The 22,076-nt window shown below is 38.9% G+C and overlaps 1 protein-coding gene and 1 non-coding gene across 5 annotated transcripts in view; both read right to left on the bottom strand.

The window, feature by feature from the left end:
* The window catches only part of LOC133639840 (serine/threonine-protein kinase/endoribonuclease IRE1-like), a 344,495-nt gene that overhangs the window by 15,379 nt on the left and 307,040 nt on the right, over positions 1-22,076 (bottom strand). For 2 of the 4 annotated variants that reach the window (XM_062033488.1, XM_062033486.1), the window contains exons 9-14: positions 12,512-12,728; positions 8,147-8,225; positions 7,867-8,017; positions 7,652-7,785; positions 4,748-4,930; positions 4,044-4,173 (exon numbers count right to left, since the gene is read on the bottom strand). The exons of the other annotated variants lie outside the window; for them this stretch is intronic. In XM_062033488.1, coding sequence (XP_061889472.1) covers positions 4,044-4,173; positions 4,748-4,930; positions 7,652-7,785; positions 7,867-8,017; positions 8,147-8,225; positions 12,512-12,728 — 894 coding nt within the window. The remainder of the gene's footprint in view (positions 1-4,043; positions 4,174-4,747; positions 4,931-7,651; positions 7,786-7,866; positions 8,018-8,146; positions 8,226-12,511; positions 12,729-22,076) is intronic. 4 annotated transcript variants of the gene reach the window in all.
* Positions 4,627-4,699, bottom strand: trnar-ccu (transfer RNA arginine (anticodon CCU)). Its single transcript has one exon. It is a non-coding gene; the product is annotated as a tRNA-Arg (tRNA).

Below are 22,076 nucleotides of genomic sequence, written 5' to 3' on the forward strand. Positions count from 1 at the left end.
AAAAACCTCCCTCCCCCATTTACACTCATTCACACAAAAGGGTTGTTTCTTTCTGTTATTAATATTCTGCTTCCTACATTATATATCAATATATATCAATACAGTCTGCAAGGGATACAGTCCATAAGCACACATGATTGTGCGTGCTGCTGCTCCACTAATAGTACTAACCTTTAACACTTCATTTTACTAATTTTCATTCATTACTAGTTTCTATGTAACTGTTTTTATATTGTTGTACTTTCTTTTTTATTCAAGAAAATGTTTTTAATTTATTTATCTTATTTTACTAATTTTAAAAAAAAGTACCTTATCTTCACCATACCTGGTTGTCCAAATTAGGCATAATAATGTGTTAATTCCACGACTGCATATATCGGTTGATATCGGTATCGGTTGATATCGGTATCGGTAATTAAAGGGTTGGACAATATCGGAATATCGGATATCGGCAAAAAGCCATTATCGGACATCCCTACTTTAAACTAGTCTTAAAGGGAAACTTCGGTTTTTTTCAACCTGGGCCCTGTTTTCATAATTTTTTCTGTATATGTGAGTGCTGGATAAAACATTTTTTGAGGTCGCGCCAGTATTGAGCAGGGCAGGCAGCCTCCAGCCCAGCTAACGCTCGTACACAGGGCAACTGGCTCTCGTCAAAATTCGGCCTATAAACATGCATTTTTTTCACACTGACAGGCTCAGATAGTTACAATGAGTGTCCGACAACATACTAGAAAGGAGAAATTAACGTATGTCTCTACCTTTAGCTGGAGATCGCTGTTTGTTGTGAGCTGTGTCCAAATCTCACCACGCTACAAATCTCGTTCCGAAATCTCGCGATAACTCGCGACAAAACACCGGTGGAAAAACAGTTACCTGACTGAGGTGAAGAGAGATGACTGAAGTGATTTTCTGTTGGATTACCGAAGACTGTTATTTTAGTTTTATAGAAAAGTTTGTTAATCACTTCAGTCATCTCTCTTCACCTCAGTCAGGTAACTGTTTTTCCACCGGTGTTTTGTCGCGAGTTATCGCGAGATTTCGGAACGAGATTTGTAGCGTGGTGAGATTTGGACACAGCTCACAACAAACAGCGATCTCCAGCTAAAGGTAGAGACATACGTTAATTTCTCCTTTCTAGTATGTTGTCGGACACTCATTGTAACTATCTGAGCCTGTCAGTGTGAAAAAAATGCATGTTTATAGGCCGAATTTTGACGAGAGCCAGTTGCCCTGTGTACGAGCGTTAGCTGGGCTGGAGGCTGCCTGCCCTGCTCAATACTGGCGCGACCTCAAAAAATGTTTTATCCAGCACTCACATATACAGAAAAAATTATGAAAACAGGGCCCAGGTTGAAAAAAACCGAAGTTTCCCTTTAACTTTAAAGAAATACACTCTATACATTGCTAATGTGGTAAATGACTATTCTAGCTGCAAATGTCTGGTTTTTGGTGCAATATCTACATAGGTGTATAGAGGCCCATTTCCAGCAACTATCACTCCAGTGTTCTAATGGTACAATGTGTTTGCTCATTGGCTCAGCAGGCTAATTGATGATTAGAAAACCCTTGTGCAATCATGTTCACACATCTGAAAACACTCTAGCTCGTTACAGAAGCTACAAAACTGACCTTCCTTTGAGCAGATTGAGTTTCTGGAGCGTCACATTTGTGGGGTCAATTAAACGCTCAAAATGGCCAGAAAAAGAGAACTTTCATCTGAAACTCGACAGTGTATTCTTGTTCTTAGAAATGAAGGCTATTCCACAAAATTGTTTGGGTGACCCCAAACTTTTGAACGGTAGTGTATATATATATATAATGTACACATTTATATTCCTTGCGCACTAATTGACTGAAAGAGCACGCATTTGGCGCGATGATGTCATGTTATGGATGGGAAAATGCCAGAAATGTAATGCCGAGCGCATATCATTATGTCAAGATAATGGCACTAAATTTAAATTACTTACTTAATTCAAAAATATTTTTCAAAATATTGAGAAAAAAGGTCTGATATTTGTTTTTTCTATCAAGAAAAGTGCACTTGTTATTCGTGAGAATATACTTACCGTAATTTCCGGACTATAAGCCGCACCTGACTATAAGCCGCACCTGCTAAATGTAGGGGAAAATACAGATTGCTCCATATATAAGCCGCACCCGACTATAAGCCGCAGGGTTTTGATGTGTAATTACCGTAGTATATAGGGGTTCCTGCTACCACGGAGGGGATTGTCGGGACAGAGATGACTGTTTGGGAACGCAAAGCGTCCCATTTATTAACAATAAATCTTTCAATCATTCAATCAAACTTTCACATCTTTGACATGGCGAACAGCATTCGTGCAGAGTACAAATAATACGACGGTGCAAAGTAATACAAAGTGCTCGCCTGTACGTTATCAAAATAACCAGCCTACCGGTATATGAAAAGTCAGTCTTTAATCATTGTGTCATCGTCTTCCTCCTGCGTACTAAAACCACCGAAATCCTCTTCGTCGGTGTCGGAGAAGAACAGGCCGTATATAAGCCGCACCCTTGTATAAGCCGCAGGGACCAGAACGAGGGGGAAAAGTAGCGGCTTATAGTCCGGAAATTACGGTATTTTAAGGTATTTTGGGGTTCATTGAGGTTAGCTAATTAGGGTCCGCTCTGTAACCAGTACAAAGGACTCCCTCTGGGAGTCCTTTGTACTGGTTACAAAGGAACCTATTGTTTTTGTAAGGTTTTATTATTATTCTTCCGCACCGTTGCGCACTACTTTGCCCCCCTTAACATGCTTCAAAACTCACCAAATTTTTTACACACAATCGAAAAGAAGTCCAGCCCACATAGTCAAAAAACCAAACCCCAAAAATCAAAATTGCGCTCTAGCGCCCCCTAGGAAGAAAACTGCCTCTAACTCCCACTAGGAAGGTCGTAGAGACATGAAACAAAAACCTGTATGTAGGTCTCACTTAGACCTACAATTCATAATTTCACATCTTCGGGCGAAAACCAACAGGAAGTTGGCAATTTCCCCTTCAAGACAAAAAATGACTAAAAACACTCATTTTTGATTTTTGAGCTGTAATTTGACCCCTTTAAAATACTTCAAAACTCACCAAACTTCTTACACACATCGGGACTGGTGGAAATTGCGATCTAAAAAAAAAAAAACGAACCCCAAAACTCAAAATTGTGCTCTACATAATTTTTGAAAAAAAACAGAGAAAATACTGCTCCTCCGAGGAAAACTCAGACAAAACTGCTTGTAACTTCCGGTATGAACGTCTTAGAGACATGAAACAAATACCTCTACGTAGGTCTCGTCTAGACCTACATTTTATAGATTGACATCCTTCAGCGAAAATCAACAGGAAGTTTGCTATTCCTCCTTCAAAACAAAATTTTTGTTACAACCGGTCACCAAACATCAAACGTTATCTCCTCTGAGCGCGTTTGTCGTTTTGGCTTCAAACTGCTACAGGAGAGAGATTGAACCCTTCTGATTAAACTGTCTGTACGGATTTTTGATACGTGCTACCGTTTTGATTTTACGAGCCTTCAAAGACCCGCAGCACTAAAGTTGCTACGGTGCCAAAAATGACAACGAAAATGCGATTACTCCTTCTTTGTCCTCAATACACACAATACCCTATAATGACAATGTGAACTCAGACACAACTTCCTCTAACTCCCAGTACGAATATCGTAGAGACACGAAACAAAAACCTCTATGTAGGTCTCACTCAGGACTACCACTGGACAAAAGTATTGGGACACCTAGGACTAGCACCTGCCAAAAAGCGGACCCGAACAACGCTGCTTGCAGCTTTAATTTTTACTTGTTTTGGAAAGTCTTGACAAGCCACATTTTCTTGTTCTATTGGCAGATAATTTTGCTTAGTTGAAGTAAAATGCCCCTTACTTTTGTATTTTTTTGTTCTTGTTTTTGAACACTGACTTTTTGCAGTGCAGTGTGTCTGGCTCCAGCCTTTAGGGACCAACAAGCTCATTTTCTCTTAACTGAACTGTCCAATAGGGAATATCTTCCTTACCACTTGAGAGGTTTGTTCCAGTGGAAAGTGTCGAGCTGGAGGAAACGAGCGTTACAGTCTGGGTGTACTGAGCCCGAGATTCAAACGGCTCCTCTTGCTGCTGCTTAGCCTTCATTTGCTTGGCTGCCCGCTGCAAGACACAGAAGAAAAAGAACAACTGTTTGCATATCAATCATAAACACAGTGGAACCTGGCTTTACAAACCTAACTGGTCCTTGACCAGGGTTCAAAAATAGAAGCACAGTTCTCCGTAAGAAACAATGTAAACATGAATAATGGGTTTCAGCCTCGACAAAAGTCCTTATTTTAGCAAAAGTTTGTACACATTATGCAGTAGTGGATATCAAACAAACACAACAAGGGCGTGAAGGAGGCCAAAATGAAAACAATTAGTTGAACTGTCCTCTTTGTATGCAGCCGCCCTGACAACACACACACAGTCACACAACGCTGCGAGACACACAATGAGTGAATGAACTAGTCGTATATTTTCAAAAATCCGTACAATGAGAGGTCCCACAGTGGTACAGTATGTGACAAATGTCGGCTAGGATTGATAGATACACTATCAGGAAAATAAGTCCACCCCAGATGGGACTCGAACCCACAATCCCTGGCTTAGGAGGCCAGTGCCTTATCCATTAGGCCACTGGGGCCTGCATAATTCCCTCGGGCAGGTTGAAGGCCCCCCCAAACACACTCACCACAGGATACGTGAGAACAAAAGCCAGCCATCCTCCGAGCAGCAGGGTCATGACAGCCAGAGTCAGGCGGTCCTGCCTCATATAGATGGGAAGCACAGCGGCCGGTTTCTTGGATGTTGCCGAGGTCCTCCTGTCCTCACCTCCTCTGTCAGCTTTGCTATCGCTGCGGCCGACTGGCCCGAACTGAAGGACAGGAGGTTTATTATTCATCATATATATATATGTATATATATATATATATATATATATATATATATATATATATATATATATATATATGTATGTGTGGGAAAAAATCAGGCAGGCGTAGGGGCGTGGTGATTGGCTCATGTGTTACCTAGGAGGTGTTTCCTTCTGTGACGGCATGCTGATACAATTTCGCTGCACTTGTTGAGGGATGACAACTCTGGACGGTATATGATAAACAGTTTCTCTTTTAAGCATAGGTTGCATCTTTTGTTACCACTGTTGTAAGGTGCGCTGGATGCAAGAATTTGCCATGTTATCGAATATTCAACATTATTGTCTTTGAGATTCCAAATGTGTTTGCTGAGTTCTGTAGTGTTCCGGAGTCTTTTGCATCTGAAAGAAGCCTTGTGATTGTTCCGTCTGGTTTTGAATTCTCCCTCAGTTAATCCTACGTATGTGTCGGATGTGTTAATGTCCTTGCGTATTACCTTTGCTTGGTAAACAACTGATGATTGTAAGCACCCCCCGTTGAGAGGGCAATCAGGTTTCTTGCGGCAGTTACAGCTTTAGTCGGTTTTGGAGTCGTTCTGCCTGTCAAGTATTACGCTCTACCACGGTATCGAGCACTATTTTTTGGATAATCTAATTAAGACATACATACCTATATATATATATACACATACATACATACATACATATATATATATCAGTGACATGCAGTCAGGGGAGGCAGGTGAGGCAGGGCCTCACCTGCCATCATGGAAAAAAAAAAAATGAATTCAATTGTTATATGTATCCAGTGATTATACAATAAAGTTATTTTCCATTTAACTTCACCAGTTTTAGATTATTTTTATTCAAAATCGCTGAATTTTCACATTTGCCGTTCAAATACTGAGAAGAGACTTGCTGTGATCAGCAGCCTGTTGAGGCCCGTCACTGCGGTGAGCCTCAACATGGATTGCGGACTCGGCTAACTGCTGGCCTGCTGTGCAGTGAGACCGTATTGCTCATACTTGCCAACCCTCCCGTTTTTAGCGGGAGACTCCCGGTATTCAGCGCCTCTCCCGATAACCTCCCGGCAGAAATTTTCTCCCGACAAACTCCCGGTATTCAGCCGGAGCTGGAGGCCACGCCCCCCTCCAGCTCAATGCGGACCTGAGTGGGGACAGCCTGTTCTCACGTCCGCTTTCCCACAATATAAACAGCTTGCCTGCCCAATGACGTCATAACTGTAGAATGATCGAGGGCGAGTTCTTGGTTTCTTATGTGGGTTTATTGTTCGGCAGTTTCATTAACGTCCTCCCAGCACGGTAACAACACACAACAACAGCAGTCACGTTTAGTCTACCGTAAAGCAGTTCGTCTGCCGTAAACAGCAATGTTGTGACACTCTTAAACAGGACAATACTGCCATCTACTGGATAGCCTCCAGAACACTGAAATTCAAGTATTTCTTTTATTTATATGTATAATAAAATAAATATATATATATATAGCTAGAATTCACTGAAAGTCAAGTATTTCATACACACACACACATATATATATATATATATATATATATATATATATATATATATATATATATATATATATATATATATATATATATATATATATATATATATATATATATATATATATATATATATATATATATATATATATATATGTGTGTATGAAATACTTGAGTTGGTGAATTCTAGCTTAAATATATTCCCCTCTTAATCACGCCCCCGCCCCACCCCCGACCACGCCACCCCCACCCCCCGGTATCGGAGGTCTCAAGGTTGGCAAGTATGGTATTGCTATATGAATTATATTGTACATTTCAATAGTTTAGTTAGCTGAGGTATAGAATGTACAGTGTATTTTGTCAACAACTGTATGTGTGTAACGGCGCCCGGGAATAATTTTTGGTGATTTAACCCCCAATTCCAACCCTTGATGCTGAGTGCCAAGCAGGGAAGAATGCTGGTATGAGCTTTTAAACACAACCCGTTAACTGCTGCCAATCAAATGGTGAATAAGATACTCTTTAGGATTCATGTTTGTAAATCTGACTGTGATGAAGTCAGTGCCTCACCAGCCATGAACCTCACCGCACGTCACTGATATATATATATATATATATATATGAGGATATATAAATTTGTAATGTACACTTTTACACAGTATGTACAATGTCACTTTGTCTGCACATTTTTTGTACATATTTTCATTAATTTCTTTTATATATATATATATATATATATATATATATATATATATATATATATATATATATATATATATTTTTTTTTTTATTGTATTTTTTTAATTATTTTTTTTATTTATTTATTTATTTATTTTTTCAAAATAAAAAGGGACCACAAAATATACATATACATATTACAACGTACATCTCGAGATAACTAGCAACAGAGGGGAGGGAGTGAGGGGTCATGGTGGCAGGCCGCAGCTCTCAGGCGCTGCCCATCCTTCCATCACCCCTATATATACCTTAATTTGTTATTTTTTTACATTATTACCTTCTTTCTTCACTGTACTCAACAGTAGTGTGAACAACAAAGAAAACATTTTATTTTACAAAAGAAATATGTTTCTTTTCTGCACATGCCAAACTTTTTGAACCTTGAACCAGTAAACAAGAAGAAACTACGCAGCTACGGAGAGAAAGGGCCTTGAATAAAGCAGTGAATGATGACTCACGTGATGCTGGCCATAGTTGGATTGGTGGGAGGAAGGAGACCGAGGAGGGATGACGGCTTCGCCTGAGTGCTGTAGACTGGCTGGGAAATCCCTCAGCATGGTGGTGTGGGCTACCGGTGGGAGCTCGTGGTGGCCTATGAAGGCATGAGCAAAGAAATGAGACATAGAATAAAAATAGTATATTCAGGGTGTCCCTTTAGAGCTGGTGGTTCTACCTATTAACAACCAGTGGTTTTTCTGGCTGTATATGCTCCCAGGGGGATAGCGCACATCAGTGGACGGTGTGATCTCACACTCTCCCCGCTCACTGACCGTCACACCAACCGTCTCCGGGCCATCGATCCGGCCGAGAGTCAGTCCCCGAGGCTGCCATGGAAAATAAAAGCCCACCATTGAAATGATTCATACCAATATGTGTAGTGTTGTGCAACCGTGGGAGCATCGCTGCCATAGCATAACTTGGTATGGTCACGGAAAATACAGGATTAAACTCACCACTAAGGAGAATCCATGGTGAACAAGGGAAGTGGAGGCATAAAGATGGGAGTGCACTTTTCCAACATAGAGGGTCGGCCTTAAAAAGACAAGAAAAAGAAACTTTAGAATACTTACCGTATTTTTCGGACTATAAGTGGCAGTTTTTTTCATAGTTTGGCCGGGGGTGCGACTTGTACTCAGGAGCGACTTATGTGGGAAATTATTAACACATTAGCGTAAAATATCAAATAATATTATTGATGTCATTCACATAAGAGACTAGACGTATAAGATTTCATGGGATTTAGCGATTAGGAGTGACAGATTGTTTGGTAAACGTATAGTATGTTCTATATGTTATAGTTATTTGAATGACTCTTACCATAATATGTTACGTTGACATACCAGTTGGTTATTTATGCCTCATATAACGTACACTTATACAGCCTGTTGTTCACTATTCTTTAGATATTTTAAATTGCCTTTCAAATGTCTATTCTTGCTGTTGGCTTTTAGCAAATACATTTCCCCCAAAAAATGCGACTTATACTCCAGTGTGACTTATATATGTTTTTTTCCTTCTTTATTATGCATTTTCGGCCGGTGCGACTTATACTCCGAGAAATACGGTAGTACCGGTATACCGTACAACCCTAGTTTAGGACGTGTTTCAGGGATGAATGAGCGGTCCAGGACATGTTCTTTTCCAGAACAAATGTTCCTTTTCCTCGCAGTGACAGCATTTCAGTCACATTTATGTCAGTTTCCCCGCTATAAATGTGGATTTCATAATAATGGCCAATTCTGAGACTCCGTCCACAGTTAAGTCAACGCAAAAATGCCTTACTTTTATTGTTGACTTTAGTGATTATTGATTAGGCGTACTAGCACTAAAATAATAAGTAGCAAACATGGTGAAATCCCTAATTTCTAGTACCGTATTTTTCAGACTATAAGTCGCAGTTTATTTCATAGTTTGGCCGGGGGTGCGACTTATACTCAGGAGCGACTTATGTGTGAAATGATTAACTCATTAGTGTAAAATATCAAATAATATTATTGATGTCATTCACGTAAGAGACTAGACGTATAAGATTTCATGGGATTTAGCGATTAGGAGTGACAGATTGTTTGGTAAACGTATAGCATGTTCTATATGTTATAGTTATTTGAATGACTCTTACCATAATATGTTACGTTAACATACCAGTTGGTTATTTATGCCTCATATAACGTACACTTATTCAGCCTGTTGTTCACTATTCTTTAGACATTTTAAATTGCCTTTCAAATGTCTATTCTTGCTGTTGGCTTTTATCAAATACATTTCCCCTAAAAATGCGACTTGTACTCCAGTGCGACTTATATATGTTTTTTTTCTTCTTTATTATGCATTTTCGGCCGGTGCGACTTATACTCCGAAAAATACGGTAGTACCGGTATACCGTACAACCCTAGTTTAGGACGTGTTTCGGGGATGAATGAGCGGTCCAGGACATGTTCTTTTCCAGAACAAATGTTCCTTTTCCTCGCAGTGACAGCACTTCAGTCACATTTATGTCAGTTTCCCCGATATAAATATGGATTTCATAATAATGGCCAATTCTGAGACTCCGTCCACAGTTAAGTCAACGCAAAAATGCCTTACTTTTATTGTTGACTTTATTGATTATTGATTAGGCGTACTAGCATTAAAATAATAAGTAGCAAACATGGTGAAATCCCTAATTTCTAGTACCGTATTTTTCGGACTATAAGTCGCAGTTTTTTTCATAGTTTGGCCGGGGGTGCGACTTATACTCAGGAGCGACTTATGTGTGAAATGATTAACACATTAGCGTAAATTATCAAATATTATTGATGTCATTCACGTAAGAGACTAGACGTATAAGATTTCATGGGATTTAGCGATTAGGAGTGACAGATTGTTTGGTAAACGTATAGCATGTTCTATATGTTATAGTTATTTGAATGACTCTTACCATAATATGTTACGTTAACATACCAGTTGGTTATTTATGCCTCATATAACGTACACTTATTCAGCCTGTTGTTCACTATTCTTTAGACATTTTAAATTGCCTTTCAAATGTCTATTCTTGGTGTTAGGTTTTATCAAATACATTTCCCCAAAAAATGCGACTTATACTCCAGTGCGACTTATATATGTTTTTTTCCTTCTTTATTATGCATTTTCGGCCGGTGCGACTTATACTCCGGAGCGACTTATACTCCGAAAAATACAGTCCGTCGTTTCTTTGGTTTCTCTTCTAGTACTTTGTTGTGATTAGGGATGTAAAGACATAAAAATATTTAACTTCACGGTTATCGCGGCAAAAATGATCACGGTTGTCAATATTATTAATATTGTTGAATGTGCTCAGAAAGTTGTTATGCAAACTGAAATCTATTCAACAAGTTTTTTTAAATAACTGAAATAAGTAGAAACCCCACTGTTTTGCATGTTTTGTGTTTCTAGTGTTTTATTCCTAGTATTTTCTCTGACTTAATGGCTAAGCTTTTATTGTTTAAATGTTGGCTTGTACCGTAGCACTTTAAGAAGGATTTAAATGAAAAGTGTGTCAAATAAAATCAGTTATTATTACTATTATTATTTATTTTTGAGGGGCATTGTGGCGTCCTACTTTGTTCAGCAGTCCTTGAATGCACTGAAAAAACACCTCTGTCTTGTATCACTCTGTTCTAAAAGAGCACAGCTTGTAGGTTAAACGTAGACAACTGAATATCCTTGTTGCTCAGACAGCAATGTGTTTAAATACGTTTAGATTGGGGAATGTCGTTTCTTAATGGGGAAAGATCTTAATGTCTCTTGTTTTCATATTAGCATTTAAGCTAGCCGGCGGGCGCCAGTCAGTCCGTGAGTTTTATCAAAGTGCAGTTATCAAAATCTAAATCATTTAAATTTAAAACCGTACTTCTAATTGTCAGGTGTTTTACCGCGGTTATCATTATTACTTAAAAAGGTTGATTTATTGGTTCATCTGTTAAAATGTGTAGTATTTTCTGTGCAGGATAGAAGTTCTACAGAATTTGCATTTGTCGTAGAATTTCTGACCTTTTGACCTATATTTCTTGTCTTTTAAGAATGTCCGCTCATTTTTAATTCTCTTCTATTTAGTGCCATTGAATGGACCAGTTGTGGGACAAAGGTGAATATGGAGTTATTCCAACCTGTCTACAGAATGTTTAGAATTTCCAAATATGACTAAGAGATACAAGGTTGTTTTGGAACAGACAACACCAAAACAAAACAATCATGACGCACTAGATAAAAACCAGTGACGCACAAGAGACATATAAAAAATGGCAGAAGACCGGAACTCGACAGTGATTTTGGCTTGTGTGTGTCTTGTTTGCTCCGGAGTAACATGTGGTCTGTCTGCACGGACAACTTAATTCAACCTGCACTTCTGACAATGGGTAAATAAATTTGTTGTACTAAACTACTTTTGTTGCCTGCTTAAGCTTCGGACAATCCACTACACAAATTGGCGTCACGAACAGGATGGTTTAGAAGCTACAGGTCGACAGCTGCTCCCGCTCTCTCAGTCAGGCAGACAGTGTGTTGCACGCGCGCATCACAAGGTAAGCAGTTTGCTTTAAAGTGTAAACATTTTCTGCCTGGAGAGAGCCGGATCGATAAGACTAATTGCTGAATCTATTTTTGATAAAAGATAGGTTTAGTCAGGTTCTCCAAAAACAACCTGGAATGGGGTAAATTATGGTTGGATTGAGTTGTTTTATATGTGATTATTTGTCTGTGTGTTTGTTGAAAACTTGTGATTTCTTGTTTTTAACATAAGGGGATTGTTATTAGAATTTTGGTGGTTTGGAGTGTAGAAGCACAGACGATGTGAGACGAAAAATTTCTTTTAACCTCTTCATCCTCTGTCGTTGTTGGCAGAGGATGCTTCTTGCTGCAAGTGCATCAGAATTAGCCAGAGTTGGACAAAGATAAATTTAAGGCAAGGTTTGCTAACTGGTGTGACATTTGGCCCTTATAAAATTGATACGTCTGTGAAAGTGCGAGACACCTGTCTATGTGGAAACTGCAGCGGTCCCTAGTCCTTGTGACTCAGCGTGTAAAAATGGGTAAATAAATTTGTTGTACTAAACTACTTTTGTTGCCTGCTTAAGCTTCGGACAATCCACTACACATTTATTTTGGTTCTTACCAAGATGAAGCAATTAAAAAATGACAGTAAATTCCCCATTTATTCCCATGAATGAATGGAAATCCCACAAAATGATTCTGTTTAAACACAACAACACTGCCATTAGCAAGAAGTGTGTGTGACAAATTGTTATTTTATATGACAAGTTTCTTATTCTTTATACTGCACGTGTGCGTATCTTACTTACACAAGTTGTGTGTGTGCGCTGGCTTGCTCTTTCACAAACTGATAGCTCCACTTAAGAGTGGAGTGGGCGTCCGTCTGGTCGCCGGCCGAAGAGAAGGTGAGGAAGCGCAGCGTTTCCGTGGCAAGTGACAGGTGGGGGGCGTGTCTCAGCGAGTCGCCCAGGTAAAGATAGACCCCCACGACAGGGGAGCCGTAGTCCTGACTCCACAGAACGTCGCCTGGAGGACACTTTTCATGTTATCAACAGAATGAGACGGAAGTGAAGATTGTGTTTTTAAGTGCGGCACACCTCGTGTTTGGAAAATTACTTTTTTTTAAGATAATTAATTATGGTTACTTTGCCAGAAATGTAATTGAATTCCTAACAGAACTACTCTTTAATAAATACAATGAATTACTACGGTACGTAATCATAGCGTTAAAAAAATCTAATTGTCTAGCACACATTATGTGGATGGCGAGCTAGCGGTGGATGGTGGAGGGTGTGTCAGTCCATCGCCAGCCAGGCATTCAAAAAATAGACCTAAAAATGATCGATCATCAATCTTCACCAAGACGTCACTTTGGTCTTCTTGATTGACATTCACGGCACCCGAGGGTCTTGTGAGATGACGCTGGCTGCTGCCAGATCATTATTAAGAAAAAACGACCGACAGGAAGGCCAGAAACCCTTTTTATTTCAACAGACTCTCGCGCCGTACCTGCCGTCAAAACTCTAAAGACCGACTGCACAGTTCCTGTCTTCACAATAAAAGCCCTGCTTCATCCTGCCTGCGCTAACAAAATAAGAGTCTCAGAAAGCTAGCGCACACGAGCTAGCAAGCTAGGGAGTTTGCCGCCAATGTATTTCTTGTAAAGTGCATAAAAAGGAGTATGGAAGCTGGACAAACTTTCATGTGGTATTGGACAGAAAGGAGGACTTCATTGTAAAATGTGGAGGTTATCATCACTAACTGTCTGATTCCAATCAATGCAAGTCATCACAATCATACCAACTTATATTCTTGTCTTCATGAAAGAAAGGAATGTTAAACATGCTTGTATTATCATGAAACACCTTTCACTTGTTCACCTCTCTTTCATAAATACATCAATATAAATGATATATATGAATGAGGTAGATCCCCTCCACTTGGTACATTGAAAAGTAGCTGGCCTGCAGAAAAGGTGTGGCCACCTCTGGTCTAGCATATGCAGTTGAGATGTTTCATGAGACCAGAGTGTTTGTATGTCCCTTTAAGAGGCGGTGCCTGTTGCCTACGTCATCGCCCAGACAGAGCAGCATTAGTTCAACTGTGTTTGCGGGTAGTTATGGCTGCTCTTTTGGATTGTTTGAGCGCTAGTATGAATGTGCTTGGATGGCTGCGGTCTCCTTGTCCACAGACGGGGTATTATAGGATGGCAAGCTTGTCACGTCAATCACTGGTTTGTTGTACATTATTACCTCGAAGTAGTAGTGTGTATTTGTGCGTGTACTCGCATGTTGTGTTGTTGCCTCCTTCTATTTGATATCTTGTGGATTTTAGTGTGGTTGTTTCACTAGTAAAAATATATTTCCTGTAGAGATGTCCGATAATATCGGCCGATAAATGCTTTAAAATGTAATATCGGAAATGATCGGTATCGGTTTCAAAAAGTTGAATTAATGACTTTTTAAAACGCCGCTGTACGGAGCGGTACATATCCGGTAAAACACGGACATAGGGCATACTTACCAACCCTCCCGAAAATCTCCCGGGGCAACCATTCTCCCGAATTTCTCCCGATTTCCACCCGGACAACATTATTGGGGGCGTGCCTTAAAGGCACTGCCTTCAGCGTCCTCTACAACCTGTCGTCACGTCCGCTTTTCCTCCATACAAACAGCGTGCCGGCCCAGTCACATAATATATGCAGCTTGTACACACACACATAAGTGAATGCAAAGCATACTTGATCAACAGCCATACAGGTGACACTGAGGGTGGACGTATAAACAACTTTAACACTGTTACAAATATACGCCACACTGTGAACCCACACCAAACAAGAATGACAAACACATTTCGGGAGAACATCCGCACCGTAACACAACATAAACACAACAGAACAAATACCTAGGAACCCCTTGCAGCACTAACTCTTCCAGGACGCTACAATTTACACCTCCGCTACCACCAAACCCTGCACCCCCAACCCCGCCCACCTCAACCCCACGCCCCCATCTCCCGAATTGGGAGGTGTCAAGGTTGGCAAGTATGCTCTAGTACAGTGGTCCCCAACCTTTTTGTAGCTGCGGACCGGTCAACGCTTGAAAATTTGTCCCACGGACCGGGGGGTGGGGTGGGTGGGGGGGTGTATTAAAAAAAAAAAAAAAAAATTTTTTTTTTTTTTTTTTACATAAATTAATACAATCATGTGTGCTTACGGACTGTATCCCTACAGACTGTATTGATCTATATTGATATATAACGTATATATTGTGTTTTTTATGTTGATTTCATTAAAAAAATAAAAATAAAAAATAAAAAAATTTCTTGTGCGGCCCGGTACCAATCGGTCCGCGGACCGGTACCGGGTGGTTGGGGACCACTGCTCTAGTATACTCTGGACTGAAGCTGTGTGCCTTCATTGTTTTTGTAGCTGTTGTTTTGAGGCATGTTTAAAAAAAATAAAAAAATAATGCACTTTGTGAAAGTCCAAAGTATAGTATTTCCCATAGTTGTAGTGGGTATCAGGATTATTTCAGGGAGAGCATGTCCCAAATTCCAAGCTGCTGTTTTGAGGCATGTTAAAAAAAATAATGCACTTTGTGACTTCAATAATAAATATGGCAGTGCCATGTTGGCACTTCTTTCCATAACTTGAGTTGAAGTTGTTCTCTTATTTTGGAAAACCTTGTTTTTGATTGATTGATTGAAACTTGTGTATTAGTAGATTGCACAGTACAGTACATATTCCGTACAATTGACCACTAAATGATAACACCCCAATAAGTTTTTCAACTTGTTTAAGTCGGGGTCCACATTAATCAATTCATGGTAAAGTTACATTGTTTAATGCAGTGGTCCCCAACCACCGGGCCGCGGCCCATTGGTACCGGGCCGCGCAAGGGAAAAAAATAAAAATAATAATAATAATATTTTTATTAAATCAACATAAAAAACACAATATTTACATATTGTGTATGTCAATATAGATCAATACAGTCTGCAGGGATACAGTCCATAAGCAAACATGATTGTATTTCTTTATGGGACAAATTTTCAAGTGTTGACAGGTCCCCAACTACAAAAAGGTTGGGGACCACTGGTTTAATGCATCCAGCGGGGCATCACAACAAAATTAGGCATAATAACGTGTTCATTCCACCACTGTATATATCGGTATCGCTTGATATCGGAATCGGTAATTAGGTCCCCCCTTACGACTTTTTTGCAAAATTTTTTTTTCGTAAAATATGCATTTTCTTCCATTTTCTTACATTTACGGGTTTAGTCGGGACTCCTGATGACGTTTTGAGACATCTCCTACAACTACAGCACCAAAATTGTGCTGCTGAAGCGAATCCGTTTTTTTGAATTTTTTGTAAGGGTCCCCCCTTACGACTTTTTTGCAAAAATTTTTTTTCGTAAAATATGCATTTTCTTCCATTTACGGGTTTTGTCGGGACTCCTGATGACGTTTTGAGACATCTCCTACAACTACAGCACCAAAATTGTGCTGCTGAAGCGAATCCGTTTTTTTGAATTTTTTGTAAGGGTCCCCCCTTACGACTTTTTTGCAAAAATTTTTTTTCGTAAAATATGGATTTTCTTTCATTTTCTTACATTTACGGGTTTTGTCGGGACTCCTGATGACGTTTTGAGACATCTCCTACAACTACAGCACCAGAATTGTGCTGCTGAAGCAAGTCTGTTTTTTGAAAAAAATTTTGTGGAAAAAAGTTTTCCCAAAAAAAGCATTTTCTGCCATTTTTAGGTTTTGTCGGGACTCCTGATGACGTTTTGAGACATCTCCTACAACTACAGCACCAAAATTGTGCTGCTGAAGCGAATGCGTTTTTTTCAATTTTTTGTAAGGGTCCCCCCTTACGACTTTTTTGCTAAAATTTTTTTTCGTAAAATATGCATTTTCTTCCATTTTCTTACATTTACGGGTTTTGTCGGGACTTCTGATGACGTTTTGAGACATCTCCTACAACTACAGCACCAAAATTGTGCTGCTGAAGCGAATGCGTTTTTTTCAATTTTTTACGACTTTTTTGCTAAAAATTTTTTTCGGAAAATATGCATTTTCATCCATTTTCTTCCATTTACGGGTTTTGTCGGGACTCCTGATGACGTTTTGAGACATCTCCTACAACTAAAGCACCAGAATTGTGCTGCTGAAGCAAGTCTGTTTTTTGAATTTTTTTTTTGTGAAAAAAAGTTTTCCCAAAAAAAGCATTTTCTGCCATTTTTAGGTTTTGTCGGGACTCCTGATGACGTTTTGAGACATCTCCTACAACTACAGCACCAAAATTGTGCTGCTGAAGCGAATCCGTTTTTTTGAATTTTTTGTAAGGGTCCCCCCTTACGACTTTTTTGCAAAAAAATGTTTTCGTAAAATATGCATTTTCTTCCATTTACGGGTTTTGTCGGGACTCCTGATGACGTTTTGAGACATCTCCTACAACTACAGCACCAAAATTGTGCTGCTGAAGCGAATCCGTTTTTTTGAATTTTTTGTAAGGGTCCCCCCTTACGACTTTTTTGCAAAAATTTTTTTTCGTAAAATATGGATTTTCTTCCATTTTCTTACATTTACGGGTTTTGTCGGGACTCCTGATGACGTTTTGAGACATCTCCTACAACTACAGCACCAGAATTGTGCTGCTGAAGCAAGTCTGTTTTTTGAATTTTTTTCTGTGAAAAAAAGTTTTCCCAAAAAAATCATTTTCTGCCATTTTTAGGTTTTGTCGGGACTCCTGGTGACGTTTTGAGACATCTCCTACAACTACAGTACCAGAATTGTGCTGCTGAAGCAAGTCTGTTTTTTGAAATTTTTTTTGTGAAAAAAAGTTTTCCCAAAAAAAGCATTTTCTGCCATTTTTAGGTTTTGTCGGGACTCCTGATGACGTTTTGAGACATCTCCTACAACTACAGCACCAGAATTGTGCTGCTGAAGCAAGTCCGTTTTTTTGAATTTTTTGTAAGGGTCCCCCCTTACGACTTTTTTGCAAAAAAATTTTTCCGTAAAATATGCATTTTCTTCCATTTTCTTACATTTACGGGTTTTGTCGGGACTCCTGATGACGTTTTGAGACATCTCCTACAACTACAGCACCAGAATTGTGCTGCTGAAGCAAGTCTGTTTTTTTTTTTAAATTTTGTGAAAAAAAGTCTTCCCAAAAAAAGAATTTCTGCCATTTTTAGGTTTTGTCGGGACTCTTGATGACGTTTTGAGACATCTCCTACAACTACAGCACCAAAATTGTGCTGCTGAAGCGAATCCGTTTTTTTGAATTTTTTGTAAGGGTCCCCCCTTACGACTTTTTTGCAAAATTTTTTTTCGTAAAATATGCATTTTCTTCCATTTTCTTCCATTTACGGGTTTTGTCGGGACTCCTGATGACGTTTTGAGACATCTCCTACAACTACAGCACCAAAATTGTGCTGCTGAAGCGAATCCGTTTTTTTGAATTTTTTGTAAGGGTCCCCCCTTACGACTTTTGTGCAAAAATTTTTTTTCGTAAAATATGCATTTTCTTCCATTTACGGGGTTTGTCGGGACTCCTGATGACGTTTTGAGACATCTCCTACAACTACAGCATCAGAATTGTGCTGCTAAAGCAAGTCTGTTTTTTGAATTTTTTTTTGTGAAAAAAAGTTTTCCCAAAAAAAGCATTTTCTGCCATTTTTAGATTTTGTCGGGACTCCTGATGACGTTTTGAGACATCTCCTACAACTACAGCACCAAAATTGTGCTGCTGAAGCGAATCCGTTTTTTTGAATTTTTTGTAAGGGTCCCCCCTTACGACTTTTTTGCAAAAATTTTTTTTCGTAAAATATACATTTTCTTCCATTTACGGGGTTTGTCGGGACTCCTGATGACGTTTTGAGACATCTCCTACAACTACAGCACCAAAATTGTGCTGCTGAAGCGAATGCGTTTTTTTCAATTTTTTGTAAGGATCCCCCCTTACGACTTTTTTGCTAAAATTTTTTTTCGTAAAATATGCATTTTCTTCCATTTTCTTACATTTACGGGTTTTGTCGGGACTTCTGATGACGTTTTAAGACATCTCCTACAACTACAGCACCAGAATTGTGCTGCTGAAGCGAATGCGTTTTTTTCAATTTTTTACAACTTTTTTGCTAAAAATTTTTTTCGGAAAATATGCATTTTCATCCATTTTCTTCCATTTACGGGTTTTGTCGGGACTCCTGATGACGTTTTGAGACATCTCCTACAACTACAGCACCAAAATTGTGCTGCTGAAGCGAATCCGTTTTTTGGAATTTTTGGTAAGGGTCCCCCCTTACGACTTTTTTGCAAAAAAATGTTTTCGTAAAATATGCATTTTCTTCCATTTACGGGTTTTGTCGGGACTCCTGATGACGTTTTGAGACATCTCCTACAACTACAGCACCAAAATTGTGCTGCTGAAGCGAATCCGTTTTTTGGAATTTTTGGTAAGGGTCCCCCCTTACGACTTTTTTGCAAAAAAATGTTTTCTTAAAATATGCATTTTCTTCCATTTTCTTCCATTTACGGGTTTTGTCGGGACTCCTGATGACGTTTTGAGACATCTCCTACAACTACAGCACCAAAATTGTGCTGCTGAAGCGAATCCGTTTTTTTGAATTTTTTGTAAGGGTCCCCCCTTACGACTTTTTTGCAAAAATTTTTTTTCGTAAAATATGGATTTTCTTCCATTTTCTTACATTTACGGGTTTTGTCGGGACTCCTGATGACGTTTTGAGACATCTCCTACAACTACAGCACCAGAATTGTGCTGCTGAAGCAAGTCTGTTTTTTGAATTTTTTTCTGTGAAAAAAAGTTTTCCCAAAAAAATCATTTTCTGCCATTTTTAGGTTTTGTCGGGACTCCTGGTGACGTTTTGAGACATCTCCTACAACTACAGCACCAGAATTGTGCTGCTGAAGCAAGTCTGTTTTTTGAAAAAATTTTTGTGGAAAAAAGTTTTCCCAAAAAAAGCATTTTCTGCCATTTTTAGGTTTTGTCGGGACTCCTGATGACGTTTTGAGACATCTCCTACAACTACAGCACCAAAATTGTGCTGCTGAAGCGAATCCGTTTTTTTGAATTTTTTGTAAGGGTCCCCCCTTACGACTTTTTTGCAAAAAAATTTTTCCGTAAAATATGCATTTTCTTCCATTTTCTTACATTTACGGGTTTTGTCGGGACTCCTGATGACGTTTTGAGACATCTCCTACAACTACAGCACCAGAATTGTGCTGCTGAAGCAAGTCTGTTTTTTTTTTTTAATTTTGTGAAAAAAAGTCTTCCCAAAAAAAGCATTTTCTGCCATTTTTAGGTTTTGTCGGGACTCTTGATGACGTTTTGAGACATCTCCTACAACTACAGCACCAAAATTGTGCTGCTGAAGCGAATCCGTTTTTTTGAATTTTTTGTAAGGGTCCCCCCTTACGACTTTTTTGCAAATTTTTTTTTCGTAAAATATGCATTTTCTTCAATTTTCTTCCATTTACGGGTTTTGTCGGGACTCCTGATGACGTTTTGAGACATCTCCTACAACTACAGCACCAGAATTGTGCTGCTGAAACAAATCCATTTTTTTGAATTTTTTGTAAGGGTCCCCTTACGACTTTTTTGCAAAAAATTTTTTTCGTAAAATATACATTTTCTTCCATTTTCTTACATTTACGGGTTTTGTCGGGACTCCTGATGACGTTTTGAGACATCTCCTACAACTACAGCACCAAAATTGTGCTGCTGAAGCGAATCAGTTTTTTTGAATTTTTTGTAAGGGTCCCCCCTTACGACTTTTTTGCAAAAAAATGTTTTCTTAAAATATGCATTTTCTTACATTTTCTTACATTTACGGGTTTTGTCGGGACTCCTGATGACGTTTTGAGACATCTCCTACAACTACAGCACCAGAATTGTGCTGCTGAAGCAAGTCTGTTTTTTTTTTTTAATTTTGTGAAAAAAAGTCTTCCCAAAAAAAGCATTTTCTGCCATTTTTAGGTTTTGTCGGGACTCTTGATGACGTTTTGAGACATCTCCTACAACTACAGCACCAAAATTGTGCTGCTGAAGCGAATGCGTTTTTTTCAATTTTTTGTAAGGGTCCCCCCTTACGACTTTTTTGCTAAAATTTTTTTTCGTAAAATATGCATTTTCTTCCATTTTCTTACATTTACGGGTTTTGTCGGGACTTCTGATGACGTTTTGAGACATCTCCTACAACTACAGCACCAAAATTGTGCTGCTGAAGCGAATGCGTTTTTTTCAATTTTTTACGACTTTTTTGCTAAAAATTTTTTTCGGAAAATATGCATTTTCATCCATTTTCTTCCATTTACGGGTTTTGTCGGGACTCCTGATGACGTTTTGAGACATCTCCTACAACTACAGCACCAAAATTGTGCTGCTGAAGCGAATCCGTTTTTTTGAATTTTTTGTAAGGGTCCCCCCTTACGACTTTTTTGCAAAAAAATGTTTTCGTAAAATATGCATTTTCTTCCATTTACGGGTTTTGTCGGGACTCCTGATGACGTTTTGAGACATCTCCTACAACTACAGCACCAAAATTGTGCTGCTGAAGCGAATCCGTTTTTTTGAATTTTTTGTAAGGGTCCCCCCTTACGACTTTTTTGCAAAATTTTTTTTTCGTAAAATATGGATTTTCTTCCATTTTCTTACATTTACGGGTTTTGTCGGGACTCCTGATGACGTTTTGAGACATCTCCTACAACTACAGCACCAGAATTGTGCTGCTGAAGCAAGTCTGTTTTTTGAATTTTTTTCTGTGAAAAAAAGTTTTCCCAAAAAAAGCATTTTCTGCCATTTTTAGGTTTTGTCGGGACTCCTGATGACGTTTTGAGACATCTCCTACAACTACAGCACCAGAATTGTGCTGCTGAAGCAAGTCCGTTTTTTTGAATTTTTTGTAAGGGTCCCCCCTTACGACTTTTTTGCAAAAAAAAATTTCCGTAAAATATACATTTTCTTCCATTTTCTTACATTTACGGGTTTTGTCGGGACTCCTGATGACGTTTTGAGACATCTCCTACAACTACAGCACCAGAATTGTGCTGCTGAAGCAAGTCTGTTTTTTTTTTTAAATTTTGTGAAAAAAAGTCTTCCCAAAAAAAGAATTTCTGCCATTTTTAGGTTTTGTCGGGACTCTTGATGACGTTTTGAGACATCTCCTACAACTACAGCACCAAAATTGTGCTGCTGAAGCGAATCCGTTTTTTTGAATTTTTTGTAAGGGTACCCCCTTACGACTTTTTTGCAAAAAATGTTTTCGTAAAATATGCATTTTCTTCCATTTTCTTCCATTTACGGGTTTTGTCGGGACTCCTGATGACGTTTTGAGACATCTCCTACA

The sequence above is a fragment of the Entelurus aequoreus genome, linkage group LG22 (genome assembly GCF_033978785.1).
Source record: "Entelurus aequoreus isolate RoL-2023_Sb linkage group LG22, RoL_Eaeq_v1.1, whole genome shotgun sequence".
NCBI classification, from domain to species: domain Eukaryota; kingdom Metazoa; phylum Chordata; class Actinopteri; order Syngnathiformes; family Syngnathidae; genus Entelurus; species Entelurus aequoreus.